General features: G+C 38.5%; 1 protein-coding gene across 6 annotated transcripts in view; it reads left to right on the top strand.

The window, feature by feature from the left end:
* NRF1 (nuclear respiratory factor 1) overlaps positions 1-12650 on the top strand; it is a 132282-nt gene that overhangs the window by 97094 nt on the left and 22538 nt on the right. For all 6 annotated transcript variants that reach the window (XM_061198044.1, XM_061198046.1, XM_061198043.1 and 3 more), the window contains one exon: positions 1362-1486. In XM_061198044.1, coding sequence (XP_061054027.1) covers positions 1362-1486 — 125 coding nt within the window. The remainder of the gene's footprint in view (positions 1-1361; positions 1487-12650) is intronic.

Consider the following 12650-nt stretch of genomic DNA (forward strand, 5'->3'; position numbering starts at 1 on the left):
AGTAACCGTGCAGAGTGGTACCTGGTACTTTCCCAGGAGAGGTGATGAATTTATCTGGTGGGTTCTTTTTTTCTTTTCTTCCACATTTTAACATCTCTGAAGTTTGGATGGTAAACTATAATCTTACGATTACAATTGTCAGGAACTTTTTTTTTTGTCTGTGCTGCGGGGCTTGGGGATCTTAGTTCCCTGACCAGGGATCAAACCCGGGCCCTGGCAGTGAAAATACGGAGTCCTAACCACTGGACCACCAGGGAATGCCCAGGAACTTTTCTTTTTTTGCTGGCACATGAAACAGTAATACACTTTATAGTTTGTATCATCATAGAATCAATAAAAGTGGGTATTTATGCATATAGTAAAAGCATACAATAAGGAAAAGAAAAATGGGATACAAACTGCTAGAATAGTGTTTACTATAAATAGATGGCTAATATCTTTCTGTTCTGCAGAGTGTTTGGTTTGCAGTGAAGGGAGGTTTATTATTTCATTATGTTTGTAGAGTCAAGGATTTGGGGCTTATAGTGATAATTTAAACTTTTAAGTGTTAATTTAGTGCTGCCTACATGTACATGAAGCAAAAGGAAGGGCTGAACTTTGCAAGATATTAGTCAACCATTACTTTGTATTTGGAATCATGGATGTAAACCAAATTGCTATTAGTTGATATATTTTTATGTATCTTTTAAAAAATTTTTATTTTATATTGGAGTATAGTTGATTTACAATGTTGTGTTAGTTTCAGGTGTACTGCAAAGTGATTTAGTTATACATATACACATACCTATTCTTTTTCAGATTCTTTTCCCATATAGGTTATTGCAGAGTATTGAGTAGAGTTATTATTTAATATTAATTGAATAGCAAGTCCAGGTTGCTGACTCCTCACATTATCATCCATCCTTAGCTATAAAAAGGCAGTTTCAGATGGTCTGCCTTGTGTTACCATAAAGAGAAAAGAGAAAAAGAAAACCTTGTGATTGACAACCAAAATGGCTTTTGCATTGTGAATATGGATCAGAGCTTCCACTATGGCTTACAGGCACGCAATTGATCTTGATAAAGAAGAGACTGGGAATGCGTGCCTTCTGTCCTCAAACACCCATTTCGTAGGTTTAAAGAAAATCTCACATTAGCTGTATAAACGTGAAAGACTTGGGATTTCTCTAGCTATTTATTATTATCATTTAAAAATTGCTCTGATTCTGTCAATAGCACTGGAATCCCTTATGTGCTGGTAGGCTCACAAACACGGAGTCAGTTGAGAGATCCTAGGAAGGGTTGAAAGTTTGGTTTGTCTTGCTGCAGTGCTATACCTTTATTCAACTCATACATCCCCCCTCCTCCTTCTGTACCCACAGCGAAGCTGCCGCCCATGCTGTCGCCACCCTGGCTGAGGCCACCTTGCAAGGGGGGGGACAGATAGTCCTGTCTGGGGAAACCGCAGCAGCTGTCGGAGCACTTACTGGAGTCCAAGATGCTAATGGTAAGAGAGCATAAATATTTTATTGAATTTCTTCCCCGTTTCCACTTAAACTTTCATGACATGACTGACAACAAACCCTTCAGAATGAGGTTGAACTTTGATTTGAGTTTTTTTATATTGGTAGGCAATTGATACCTAGGAAAATTCTAGGAGCCTCTGATTCCTTTCACTAGTAGGGGACTTGGGGTTTCCTGGGAGGGAAAAAAAACCATAATAATGGCTACCTAACTGAATGACTTATTTGAAAAGTGACTGTTTGCTGTGACAGGACTTGCTGAGAGGGATTTTTAAATTTTCCGTGGGGTACATTTTGTCCATTTTCTCCCATGGGGTAGATCAGTGTCCTTTACTATAGCAGAGACTCTCCTGTGGGTGAGTGCATTGTGGTAGCGAGGAATGTTCTGACTATCTCGAGAAAGGCACCACCATCTCACCACAAGGTCAGCCAGCAGGCTGTGATAAAGGCGCTTTTCTGATTGATGCTATGGGTTCTGCTTCCTGTTAAATGTGGCCTCACCAAGGACCTCCGGATTGAGCCAATAACTTCCCACCACCCTGCCCTTCTTTCCCGGCTCTTTGACTTCCTGGATATTGGTGATATCCTGAATAAACAAGAGGGATAAAGTTCATAGAAATATGATGACAAAAATTTACAGCTCCAACCCAGCTCTTTGGATCTACTTCAGCAGGCTCTGGGAGTCAGTAACGAAGTCTTGAGCTGCCCGGGAAGTGCCTCAAAAGTCTGGGTCAAAGAGGAAGACCAGTCCTGTTCTGTGAGACTCTGTGTGACTGTTTATTAAGCTTTTAAAATATACATATAATTAGGTTAAGTAGGACAAATTAACTACTCTATGGTTTTTGGAGATTTGTAGTTTAAAGTCCTGGAAAGAGGATAGATAATGACATACTTTTATTTAGGCAGACAGTTCCTTAATGGTATTTAGTGGCTGAAGGAAAAGTCCCTGGCACTTTTTTTAGGGTAGATCCCTAAGAACTAAGTAACATGTTCGTTGGAAAAGTCTTTGAAGAAAGACACAATGCTGCATCCTCCTTCAAAAGTGGGGAGAAGAAAGCACTTCTGTCTCCCAGAGAAGAATAACAGGAAATGTAAAGAGCCATGTGGCTTCTGAGAATCATTTTCTTAAACAAAAAAACAAAAAATCACATATTAAAACTACAGCCTGCTTTTTCTGTAGGGCTAGGGGCTTCCACGAACTAACCCAAATAGAGATAAAGTTGATCTTAGCGAGAACACTGCAAGGTAAAGGGCATCTTATAGCCATGTATGTTCAGGGTGAAATGGACCATAGTTGGAATTAAGGAAAGCCTCCCTCTTTAGCTCGAATCCTACCCCTATTTCCTTATCTTTTTCTATTCCTCATTTCAGTCCTCATCTACCTTGAACAGAAGATATCTGACTGTGTCACATTCTTCTGAAGTGCAATTCCTGTTATTCACTATGGAACTACTAAAAATAATTCCCTGTGTGGGTTTGATGGGAGACTTTGTTATCCCTTCTAATGGTCTTGACCTGTCCGGGTGAGGAGAAGAGACTGCTTTATAGTTCTGGCTCCTCCCTAGCCTCACCTTTTCAGGTAGATGAATTTATAGGTAAGTGTAAGGACTCTCTGGGGCTCCCGCCAAGTAGATCTATTCAGCCATGAGATAAAGGTGAACCACACCACTACTGTTGATTCCTGGAAGCTGCTGCTTTTCAGTAGCTTGGGTTGTGTGAATCAGTTGTGTTGACTTCATGTTGTTGGCTGCATTTGTGATAAGAGAAAATTATGATCCTCATCCAAAAAGCCACTGGTTCCCCAAAGCAGATCATTCCCTAGTTTGTGACCTGCCAACATGTGTGAACTCAGACTTGAGAGTTGGATTTACCACTTTCTTGGTGCTATATCAGATCAGACTGTTGAGTTGTGCCTTATCCTAGTAATATTAGGTGAAGGCACATATCATGTCATCTATCCCTTGGGAATCCAGAGGATGAATCTAATGTTGGATATGATCCAGGTAATTCTGATGCTCCTTCTGCCTTCTAGCATTTTTACCCAGAGTGCTATAGGATTTACTCTGGGACTTGGAACCAAAATATTCTCATTTAACCAACTAGTTTATCTGTCTGGAATTTCAAGGGTTCTTTTTTCATTATTCTTTCAGATTGTGTCCTATTGGCATTGTTTGTCACTTTTGTGATGACAAGCTTATGGTATCTGCCAGTAGACCAAATTTATTATCAGGAAGAGTTTATTATCAGGAAGATGATAGCAGAACAAGGTGCTATTTGATAACAGACACTACTGGGGAAAAAAATACATCCCAGATTCCAGAATATGGCTTAAATAAAAATCCTACTAGCAGATGACTCTTCTAAGAACAATGCGGATATTGGCCTGTTCCGACCTGAAGCAGGAGTTTCAGCATCTTCTGGGATGGAACTAGAGGGAATGGAGGACCATTGTGTGTGAAGCTTGATAGAGTACAGTAACCAGTGTGAGATGGCTGGGGCAGTGTAGGTCAGTGGTTTTCAAGTTAAGGATAATGACACCTTCATGGCAGAAGTTTAAATTCCAAGTTACCAAGGCAGACCTGACAAGAGATCTTGTATCTGAAGACTTCTTTTTTCTGGACCCTATCTCACCCCAACACTAAAGAGACTACTCAAGCACTAGCATTACTCTATTTCATTTATGTTCTCCCTTTTTTTTTTTTTTTTAAACATCTTTATTGGAGTATAATTGCTTTACAATGGTGTGTTAGTTTCTGCTTTATAACAAAGTGAATCAGTTATACATATACATATGTTCCCATATTTCTTCCCTCTAGCGTCTCCCTCCCTCCCACCCTCCCTATCGCACCCCTCTAGGTGGTTACAAAGCACCGAGCTGATCTCTGTGCTATGCGGCTGCTTCCCACTAGCTATCTATTTTACATTTGGTAGTGTATATATGTCCATGCCACTCTCTCACCCTGTCACATCTTACCCCTCCCCCTCCCCATATCCTCAAGTCCATTCTCTAGTAGGTCTGTGTCTTTATTCCCATCTTGCCACTAGGTTCTTCATGACCTTTTTTTTTTTTTTTTCCTTAGATTCCATATATATGTGTTAGCATACTGTATTTGTTTTTCTCTTTCTGACTTACTTCACTCTGTATGACAGACTCTAACTCCATCCACCTCACTACAAATACCTCCATTTCATTTCTTTTTATGGCTGAGTAATATTCCATTGTATATATGTGCCACATCTTCTTTATCCATTCATCCAATGATGGACACTTAGGTTGCTTCCATGTCCTGGCTATTGTAAATAGAGCTGCAATGAACATTTTGGTACATGACTCTTTTTGAATTATGGTTTTCTCAGGGTATATGCCCAGTAGTGGGATTGCTGGGTCGTATGGTAGTTCTATTTTTAGTTTTTTAAGGAACCTCCATACTGTTCTCCATAGTGGCTGTATCAATTTACATTCCCACCAACATTGCAAGAGTGTTCCCTTTTCTCCACACCCTTTCCAGCATTTATTGTTTGTAGATTTTTTGATGATGGCCATTCTGACCGGTGTGAGATGATATCTCATTGTAGTTTTGATTTGCACTTCTCTAATGATTAGTGATGTTGAGCATCCTTTCATGTGTTTGTTGGCAATCTGTATATCTTCTTTGGAGAAATGTCTATTTAGGTCTTCTGCCCATTTTTGGATTGCGTTGTTTGTTTCTTTGATATTGAGTTGCATGAGCAGCTTGTAAATTTTGGAGATTAATCCTTTGTCAGTTGCTTCATTTGCAAATATTTTCTCCCATTCTGAGGGTTGTCTTTTTGTCTTGTTTATGGTTTCCTTTGCTGTGCAAAAGCTTTTAAGTTTCATTAGGTCCCATTTGTTTATTTGTGTTTTTATTTCCATTTCTCTAGGACCTGGGTCAAAAAGGATCTTGCTGTGATTTATGTCATAGAGTGTTCTGCCTATGTTTTCCTCTAAGAGTTTGATAGTGTCTGGCCTAACACTTAGGTCTTTAATCCATTTTGAGTTTATTTTTGTGTATGGTGTCAGGGAGTGTTCTGATTTCACACTTTTACATGGACCTGTCCAGTTTTCCCAGCACCACTTATTGAAGAGGCTGTCTTTTCTCCACTGTATATGCTTGCCTCCTTTATCAAAGATAAGGTGACCATATGTGCCTGGGTTTATCTCTGGGCTTTCTCTCCTGTTCCATTGATCTATGTTTCTGTTTTTGTGCCAGTACCAAACTGTCTTGATTACTGTAGCTTTGTAATATCATCTGAAGTCAGGGAGCCTGATTCCTCCAGCTCCATTTTTCATTCTCAAGATTGCTTTGGCTATTCGGGGTCTTTTGTGTTTCCATACACATTGTGAAATTTTTTGTTCCAGTTCTGTGAAAAATGCCATTGGTAGTTTGATAGGGATTGCATTGAATCTGTAGATTGCTTTGGGTAGTAGAGTCATTTTCACAATGTTGATTCTTCCAATCCAAGAACATGGTATATCTCTCCATCTATTTGTATCATCTTTAATTTCTTTCATCAGTGTCTTATAATTTTCTGCATACAGGTCTTTTGTCTCCTTAGGTAGGTTTATTCCTAGATATTTTATTATTTTTGTTGCAGTGGTAAACGGGAGTGTTTTCTTAATTTCACTTTCAGATTTTTCATCATTAGTGTGTAGGAATGCAAGAGATTTCTGTACATTAATTTTGTATCCTGCTACTTTACCGAATTCATTGATTAGCTCTAGTAGTTTTCTGGTAGCATCTTTAGGATTCTCTATGTTATTGAGGACAATGTTGGCTGTGGGTTTGTCATATATGGCCTTTATTATGTTGAGGAAAGTTCCTTCTATGCCTACTTTCTGCAGGGCTTTTATCATAAATGGGTGTTGAATTTTGTCAAAAGCTTTCTCTGCATCTATTGAGATGATCATATGGTTTTTCTCCTTCAATTTGTTAATATGATGTATCACGTTGATTGATTTGCGTATACTGAAGAATCCTTGCATTCCTGGAATAAACCCCACATGATCATGGTGTATGATCCTTTTAATGTGCTGTTGGATTCTGTTTGCTAGTATTTTGTTGAGGATTTTTGCATCTATGTTCATCAGTGATATTGGCCTGTAGTTTTCTTTCTTTGTGACATCTTTGTCTGGTTTTGGTATCAGGGTGATGGTGGCCTCATAGAATGAGTTTGGGAGTGTTCCTCCCTCTGCAATATTGTGGAAGAGTTTGAGAAGGATAGGTGTTAGCTCTTCTCTAAATGTTTGATAGAATTCGCCTGTGAAGCCATCTGGTCCTGGGCTTTTGTTTGTTGGAAGATTTTTAATCACAGTTTCAATTTCAGTGCTTGTGATTGGTCTGTTCATATTTTCTATTTCTTCCTGGTTCAGTCTCGGCAGGTTGTGCATTTCTAGGAATCTGTCCATTTCTTCCAGGTTGTCCATTTTATTGGCATAGAGTTGCTTGTAGTAATCTCTCATGATCGTTTGTATTTCTGCAGTGTCAGTGGTTACTTCTCCTTTTTCATTTTTAATTCTATTGATTTGAGTCTTCTCCCTTTTTCTCTTGATGAATCTGGCTAATGGTTTATCAATTTTGTTTATCTTCTCAAAGAACCAGCTTTTAGTTTTATTGATGTTTGCTATTGTCTCCTTCATTTCTTTTTCATTTATTTCTGATCTAATCTTTATGATTTCTTTCCTTCTGCTAGCTTTGGGGTTTTTTTGTTCTTCTTTCTCTAATTGCTTTAGGTGCAAGGTTAGGTTGTTTATTCGAGATGTTTCCTGTTTCTTGATGTAGGCTTGTATTGCTATAAACTTCCCTCTTAGAACTGCTTTTGCTGCATCCCAGAGGCTTTGGGTCGTCATGTCTCCATTATCATTTGTTTCTAGGTATTTTTTGATTTCCCCTTTGATTTCTTCAGTGATCACTTCGTTATTAAGTAGTGTATTGTGTAGCCTCCATGTGTTCGTATTTTTTACAGATCTTTTCCTGTAATTGATATCTAGTCTCATAGCATTGTGGTCGGAAAAGATACTTGATACGATTTCAATTTTCTTAAATTTACCAAGGCTTGATTTGTGACCCAAGATATGATCTAGCCTGGAGAATGTTCCATGAGCACTTGAGAAAAATGTGTATTCTGTTGTTTTGGGGTGGAATGTCCTATAAATATCAATTAAGTCCATCTTGTTTAATGTATCATTTAAAGCTTGTGTTTCCTTATTTATTTTCATTTTGGATGATCTGTCCATTGATGAAAGTGGGGTGTTAAAGTCCCCTACTATGATTGTGTTACTGTCGATTTCCCCTTTTATGGCTGTTAGTATTTGCCTTATGTATTGAGGTGCTCCTATGTTGGGTGCATAAATATTTACAATTGTTATACCTTCCTCTTGGATCGATCCCTTGATCATTATATAGTGTCCTTCTTTGTCTCTTGTAATAGTCTTTATTTTAAAGTCTATTTTGTCTGATATGAGAATTGCTACTCCAGCTTTCTTTTGATTTCCATTTGCATGGAATATCTTTTTCCATCCCCTCACTTTCAGTCTGTATGTGTCTCTAGGTCTGAAGTGGGTCTCTTGTAGACAGCATATATATGGGTCTTGTTTTTGTATCCATTCAGCCAGTCTGTGTCTTTTGGTGGGAGCATTTAATCCATTTACATTTAAGGTAATTATCGATATGTATGTTCCTATTCCCATTTTCTTAAATGTTTTGGGTTTGTTATTGTAGGTGTTTTCCTTCTCTTGTGTTTCTTGCCTAGAGAAGTTCCTTTAGCATTTGTTGTAAAGCTGGTTTGGTGGTGCTGAACTCTCTCAGTTTTTGCTTGTCTGTAAAGGTTTTAATTTCTCCATCAAATCTGAATGAGATCCTTGCTGGGTAGAGTAATCTTGGTTGTAGGTTTTTCTCCTTCATCACTTTAAGTATATCCTGCCACTCCCTTCTGGCTTGCAGAGTTTCTGCTGAAAGATCAGCTGTTAACCTTATGGGGATGCCCTTGTGTGTTATTTGTTGTTTTTCCCTTGCTGCTTTTAATATGTTTTCTTTATATTTAATTTTTGATAGTTTGATTAATATGTGTCTTGGCATGTTTCTCCTTGGATTTATCCTGTATGGGACTCTCTGTGCTTCCAGGACTTGATTAACTATTTCCTTTCCCATATTAGGGAAGTTTTCAACTATAATCTCTTCAAATATTTTCTCAGACCCTTTCTTTTTCTCTTCTTCTTCTGGGACCCCTATAATTCGAATGTTGGTGTGTTTAATGTTGTCCCAGAGGTCTCTGAGACTGTCCTCAGTTCTTTTCATTCTTTTTTCTTTATTCTGCTCTGCAGTAGTTATTTCCACTATTTTATCTTCCAGGTCACTTATCCGTTCTTCTGCCTCAGTTATTCTGCTATTGATCCCGTCTAGAGTATTTTTAATTTCATTTATTGTGTTTTTCATCGTTGCTTGGTTCCTCTTTAGTTCTTCTACGTCCTTGTTAAATGTTTCTTGCATTTTGTCTATTCTATTTCCAAGATTTTGGATCATCTTTACTATCATTACTCTGAATTCTTTTTCAGGTAGACTGCCTATTTCCTCTTCCTTTGTTAGGTCTGGTGTGTTTTGACCCTGCTCCTTCATCTGCTGTGTGTTTTTCTGTCTTCTCATTTTGCTTATCTTACTGTGTTTGGGGTCTCCGTTTCACAGGCTGCAGGTTCGTAGTTCCTGTTGTTTTTGGTATCTGTCCCCAGTGGCTAAGGTTGGTTCAGTGGGTTGTGTAGGCTTCCTGGTGGAGGGGACTAGTGCCTGTGTTCTGGTGGATGAGGCTGGATCTTGTCTTTCTGGTGGGCACGTCCACGTCCGGTGGTGTGTTTTGGGGTGTCTGTGGCCATATTATGATTTTAGGCAGCCTCTCTGCTAATGGATGGGACTGTGTTCCTGTCTTGCTAGTTGTTTGGCATAGGGTGTCCAGCACTGTAGCTTGCTGGTCGTTGAGTGAAGCTGGGTCTTGATGTTGAGATGGAGATCTCTGAGAGATTTTCGCCGTTTGGTATTACATGGAGCTGGGAGGTCTCTTGTGGACCAGTGTCCTGAAGTTGGCTCTCCCACCTCAGAGGCACAGCCCTGATGCCTGGCTGGAGCACCAAGAGCCTTTCATCCACACAGCTTTTAAAGAAACGGTATGCATCCAAATTTTAAGCCTCTCTCTCCAGAAGTTCCTTAACTTCAGACAGGTTCTTTAATCTCTGCTATTACCTGGAGAGCCTCTTGCCGCGGGCTTCCCGGACCCTCTCTCTGCGAGCCCCAAGCTTCCTTTTCCTCCAGACCCTTAAAACTCTATGTTCTCCCTTTTTTAATAGTGGTAAATGAGTCTTTGGTCTTTTATGATGGTGTTTCATGGTTTGGTTCAATTCAAAGATTTTCACAGGTGCCTTTCTCTTTGAAATGCCTAAGTCTGGGGAAGGCCTCTGGTTGAGTTCCTTCCTTTACCTTTTCTTTTCTTTCTTCTTTTTTTTTTCTTTTTAACACAGTTATCCCTTGCTTTTCCCCCCAACACATCTTAAGAGGTTGAACAATTTTAAATTGCCCATTGGTTTCCTTTTACTCTGCCATCCTCTATACCCTAGAACTCCCTTTGCTAATGGACTCCAGAACCAATGAAGGCAGGCTCACACGGGTTGAAGAACTCTTGAGTGATATTCACCTCTCATCCATCCTTGCCACCCATTGTTAGCAATTCTCTAGGGAACCAGATCCTCAGATCTTTCATCTTTCTTCCTATTTCTACAAAAAATAATGAAAAAAGCTAGATGGGGGGAAAACAAAACAAATAATTGAAGTTCATAGTTAATCAATAAAGGTAATGGGAATCATCTGCTTCAGTTATTGTCCATCAAGCTTCGTACCAGAGCTGCTGAGAAAGGATCAACATTTTCTAAAATGGGTGACACTTTTTCTAACAACACCACAAGAAAAAAAGGGAGCATAGCATTTGCTGGGGGTGTTTGTTTTGGTTTTGGTTGTTTTGGTCCTGATTATAAAAATCATCTATGATCCCACTACATAGAATGTTAATATTTTGAGGGTTTGTTTTTGTTTTTGTTGAGTTTTTAAAATATGGCCTTTTTTCCCCATTCATAAGGTTTTTTAACCTAATTAAGATCATGTTGTACTATTTCATAACTTATTTTGAAATATCTTAACCATTTTCATGTGGTTAAATATTTTTTGATACTCGCTAATATATGTTTAATACTTGCTAATATATCATCATATTATCCATCATAATAACCAGTTCCCTATTATTGATAATTTAGGCTATTAATAATATTTTTACAACAAAAATAATACTGTTCATCTTGGTATAAAGTCTTGTCCATACCTTTGATTCTTTGCTCTCTACATAGCTCATACTTGCTTATACTTACAACAGAACTGTTTAGAACCTGCTTCGTTACTCTTCACCGAAATTGGATATTAGCATAAGTTGCTTTGTGTGTGTGTGTGTGCCTATTTGGTAGGCAATAAGTTGTATTTCATTTTAATTTGCATTTTTTAATATTAGTGATAGATATTTTTACTTTTTCCTTCATGATTTTATCTGCACATGTGTATTTTTGTATTTGTCTGTTCGTGTTCTTCACCCGTTTTTCTGCTGAAGTCTTTAACATATGAAGAGTTTTTCCAAATCAATAAGAGAAAGAGAAAGATGTAATCCCTTTATTGTATACGTTGCAAGCTTTCCCTGTTTATTTTTATTTCACTTCTGTTACTTTCACTTTTTATTTTATTTTTTTATTTTTATTTATTTTATTTTTATTTATTTATTTATTTGGTTGCATTGGGTCTTCGTTGCTGCACACGGGCTTTCTCTAGTTGCATCGAGCAGGGCTACTCTTCGTTGCGGTGAGAGGGCTTCTCATTGCAGTGGTTTCTCTTGTTGCGGAGCTCGGGCTTTATGCGCTTGGGCTTCAGTAGTTGTGGCTCGTGGGCTCTAGAGCGCAGGCTCAGTAGTTGTGGTGCACAGGCTTAGTTACTCTGCGGCATGTGGGATCTTCCTGGACCAGGGATCGAACCCGTGTCCCCTGCATTGGCAGGCGGATTCTTAACACCTGCGCCACCAGGGAAGTCCCACTTTCACTTTTATCTCCTTAATTGTTTCTCTTTTTACCTTTATGTTTACATAGGCCCCAAGTCAGATCAATATCTATATGCCAGTTCTTCTATGGACTCAATTTTCATTTTAAATACTATAAAATATCTGGAATTTATTTTGGTATATGGCATTAGGTAGGAATCTGAATCATTTTTTCCCCTACATAATTAATTATTCCAGCATCATTTATCCTATAAAAAAGGTTGAAATCCATCCTTTTAAAACTGTTTTGAAATCTCATCTTTATTATGCAGAATTCTTAAATAGACTGTGTAAGGTCTTGTGTGGGGCTCTTTTGTTTCTATTCATCTGTTTGTTCTGTTCTTTATACTGTAATATTTTATTATTGTGATGTTATTCTTAGTGGCTAGTGAAAGGCCTATTTCCAAATTCGAAAAAAATTCAATCAGAATTCCAAAGAGTTTTTTTGCAGAGTGAACTTCACAATAATTTTTAAGTTCATCTGGAAAAATTAAGCCTCATCCTAGAAAAAAATCCTACCAAGCCTGTTAGCAGAACTGCTAAGAAGTTTTAAAATTGACTAATTTAAGGTTTCTCTTCTCCTTCTGCCCCAGTTTTCCCCGGGGCAGGGGACATGGGGAGTGTTCATCACGACAAAGATGGACCAGGAGTAGGAGACAAGTGCTCTGAATACTGCCCCAGTGAATTGAATAATGGGACAGTAATTGTTGCTGGAGAAAACATTGTCCCTGCTGCAACCGTGTTCATTCTCTTAAGACCAAACCAGATGTATCTTTCTAGACTAAGAAATTGTGGCCATCCATTCTGTTTATGCAGAATTCTATGGAGGCTCAGTTCTTGCACTTTGAAATTTTAATTTCTCTTTTTTCCCCCAACTTCAATTTCATTTTTGTATTAAAGATGATGGTGGGGGCACTGCCCACTTTCGGTATACTCCAAGGTAGGACATAGCATTCTTTTCTGCTGATAGCCTTGCATTCTGTCTCTCAGTCCCATTGTCCCATTAATTTTATTTAT

The sequence above is a fragment of the Eubalaena glacialis genome, chromosome 8 (assembly GCF_028564815.1).
Source record: "Eubalaena glacialis isolate mEubGla1 chromosome 8, mEubGla1.1.hap2.+ XY, whole genome shotgun sequence".
NCBI lineage: Eukaryota > Metazoa > Chordata > Mammalia > Artiodactyla > Balaenidae > Eubalaena > Eubalaena glacialis.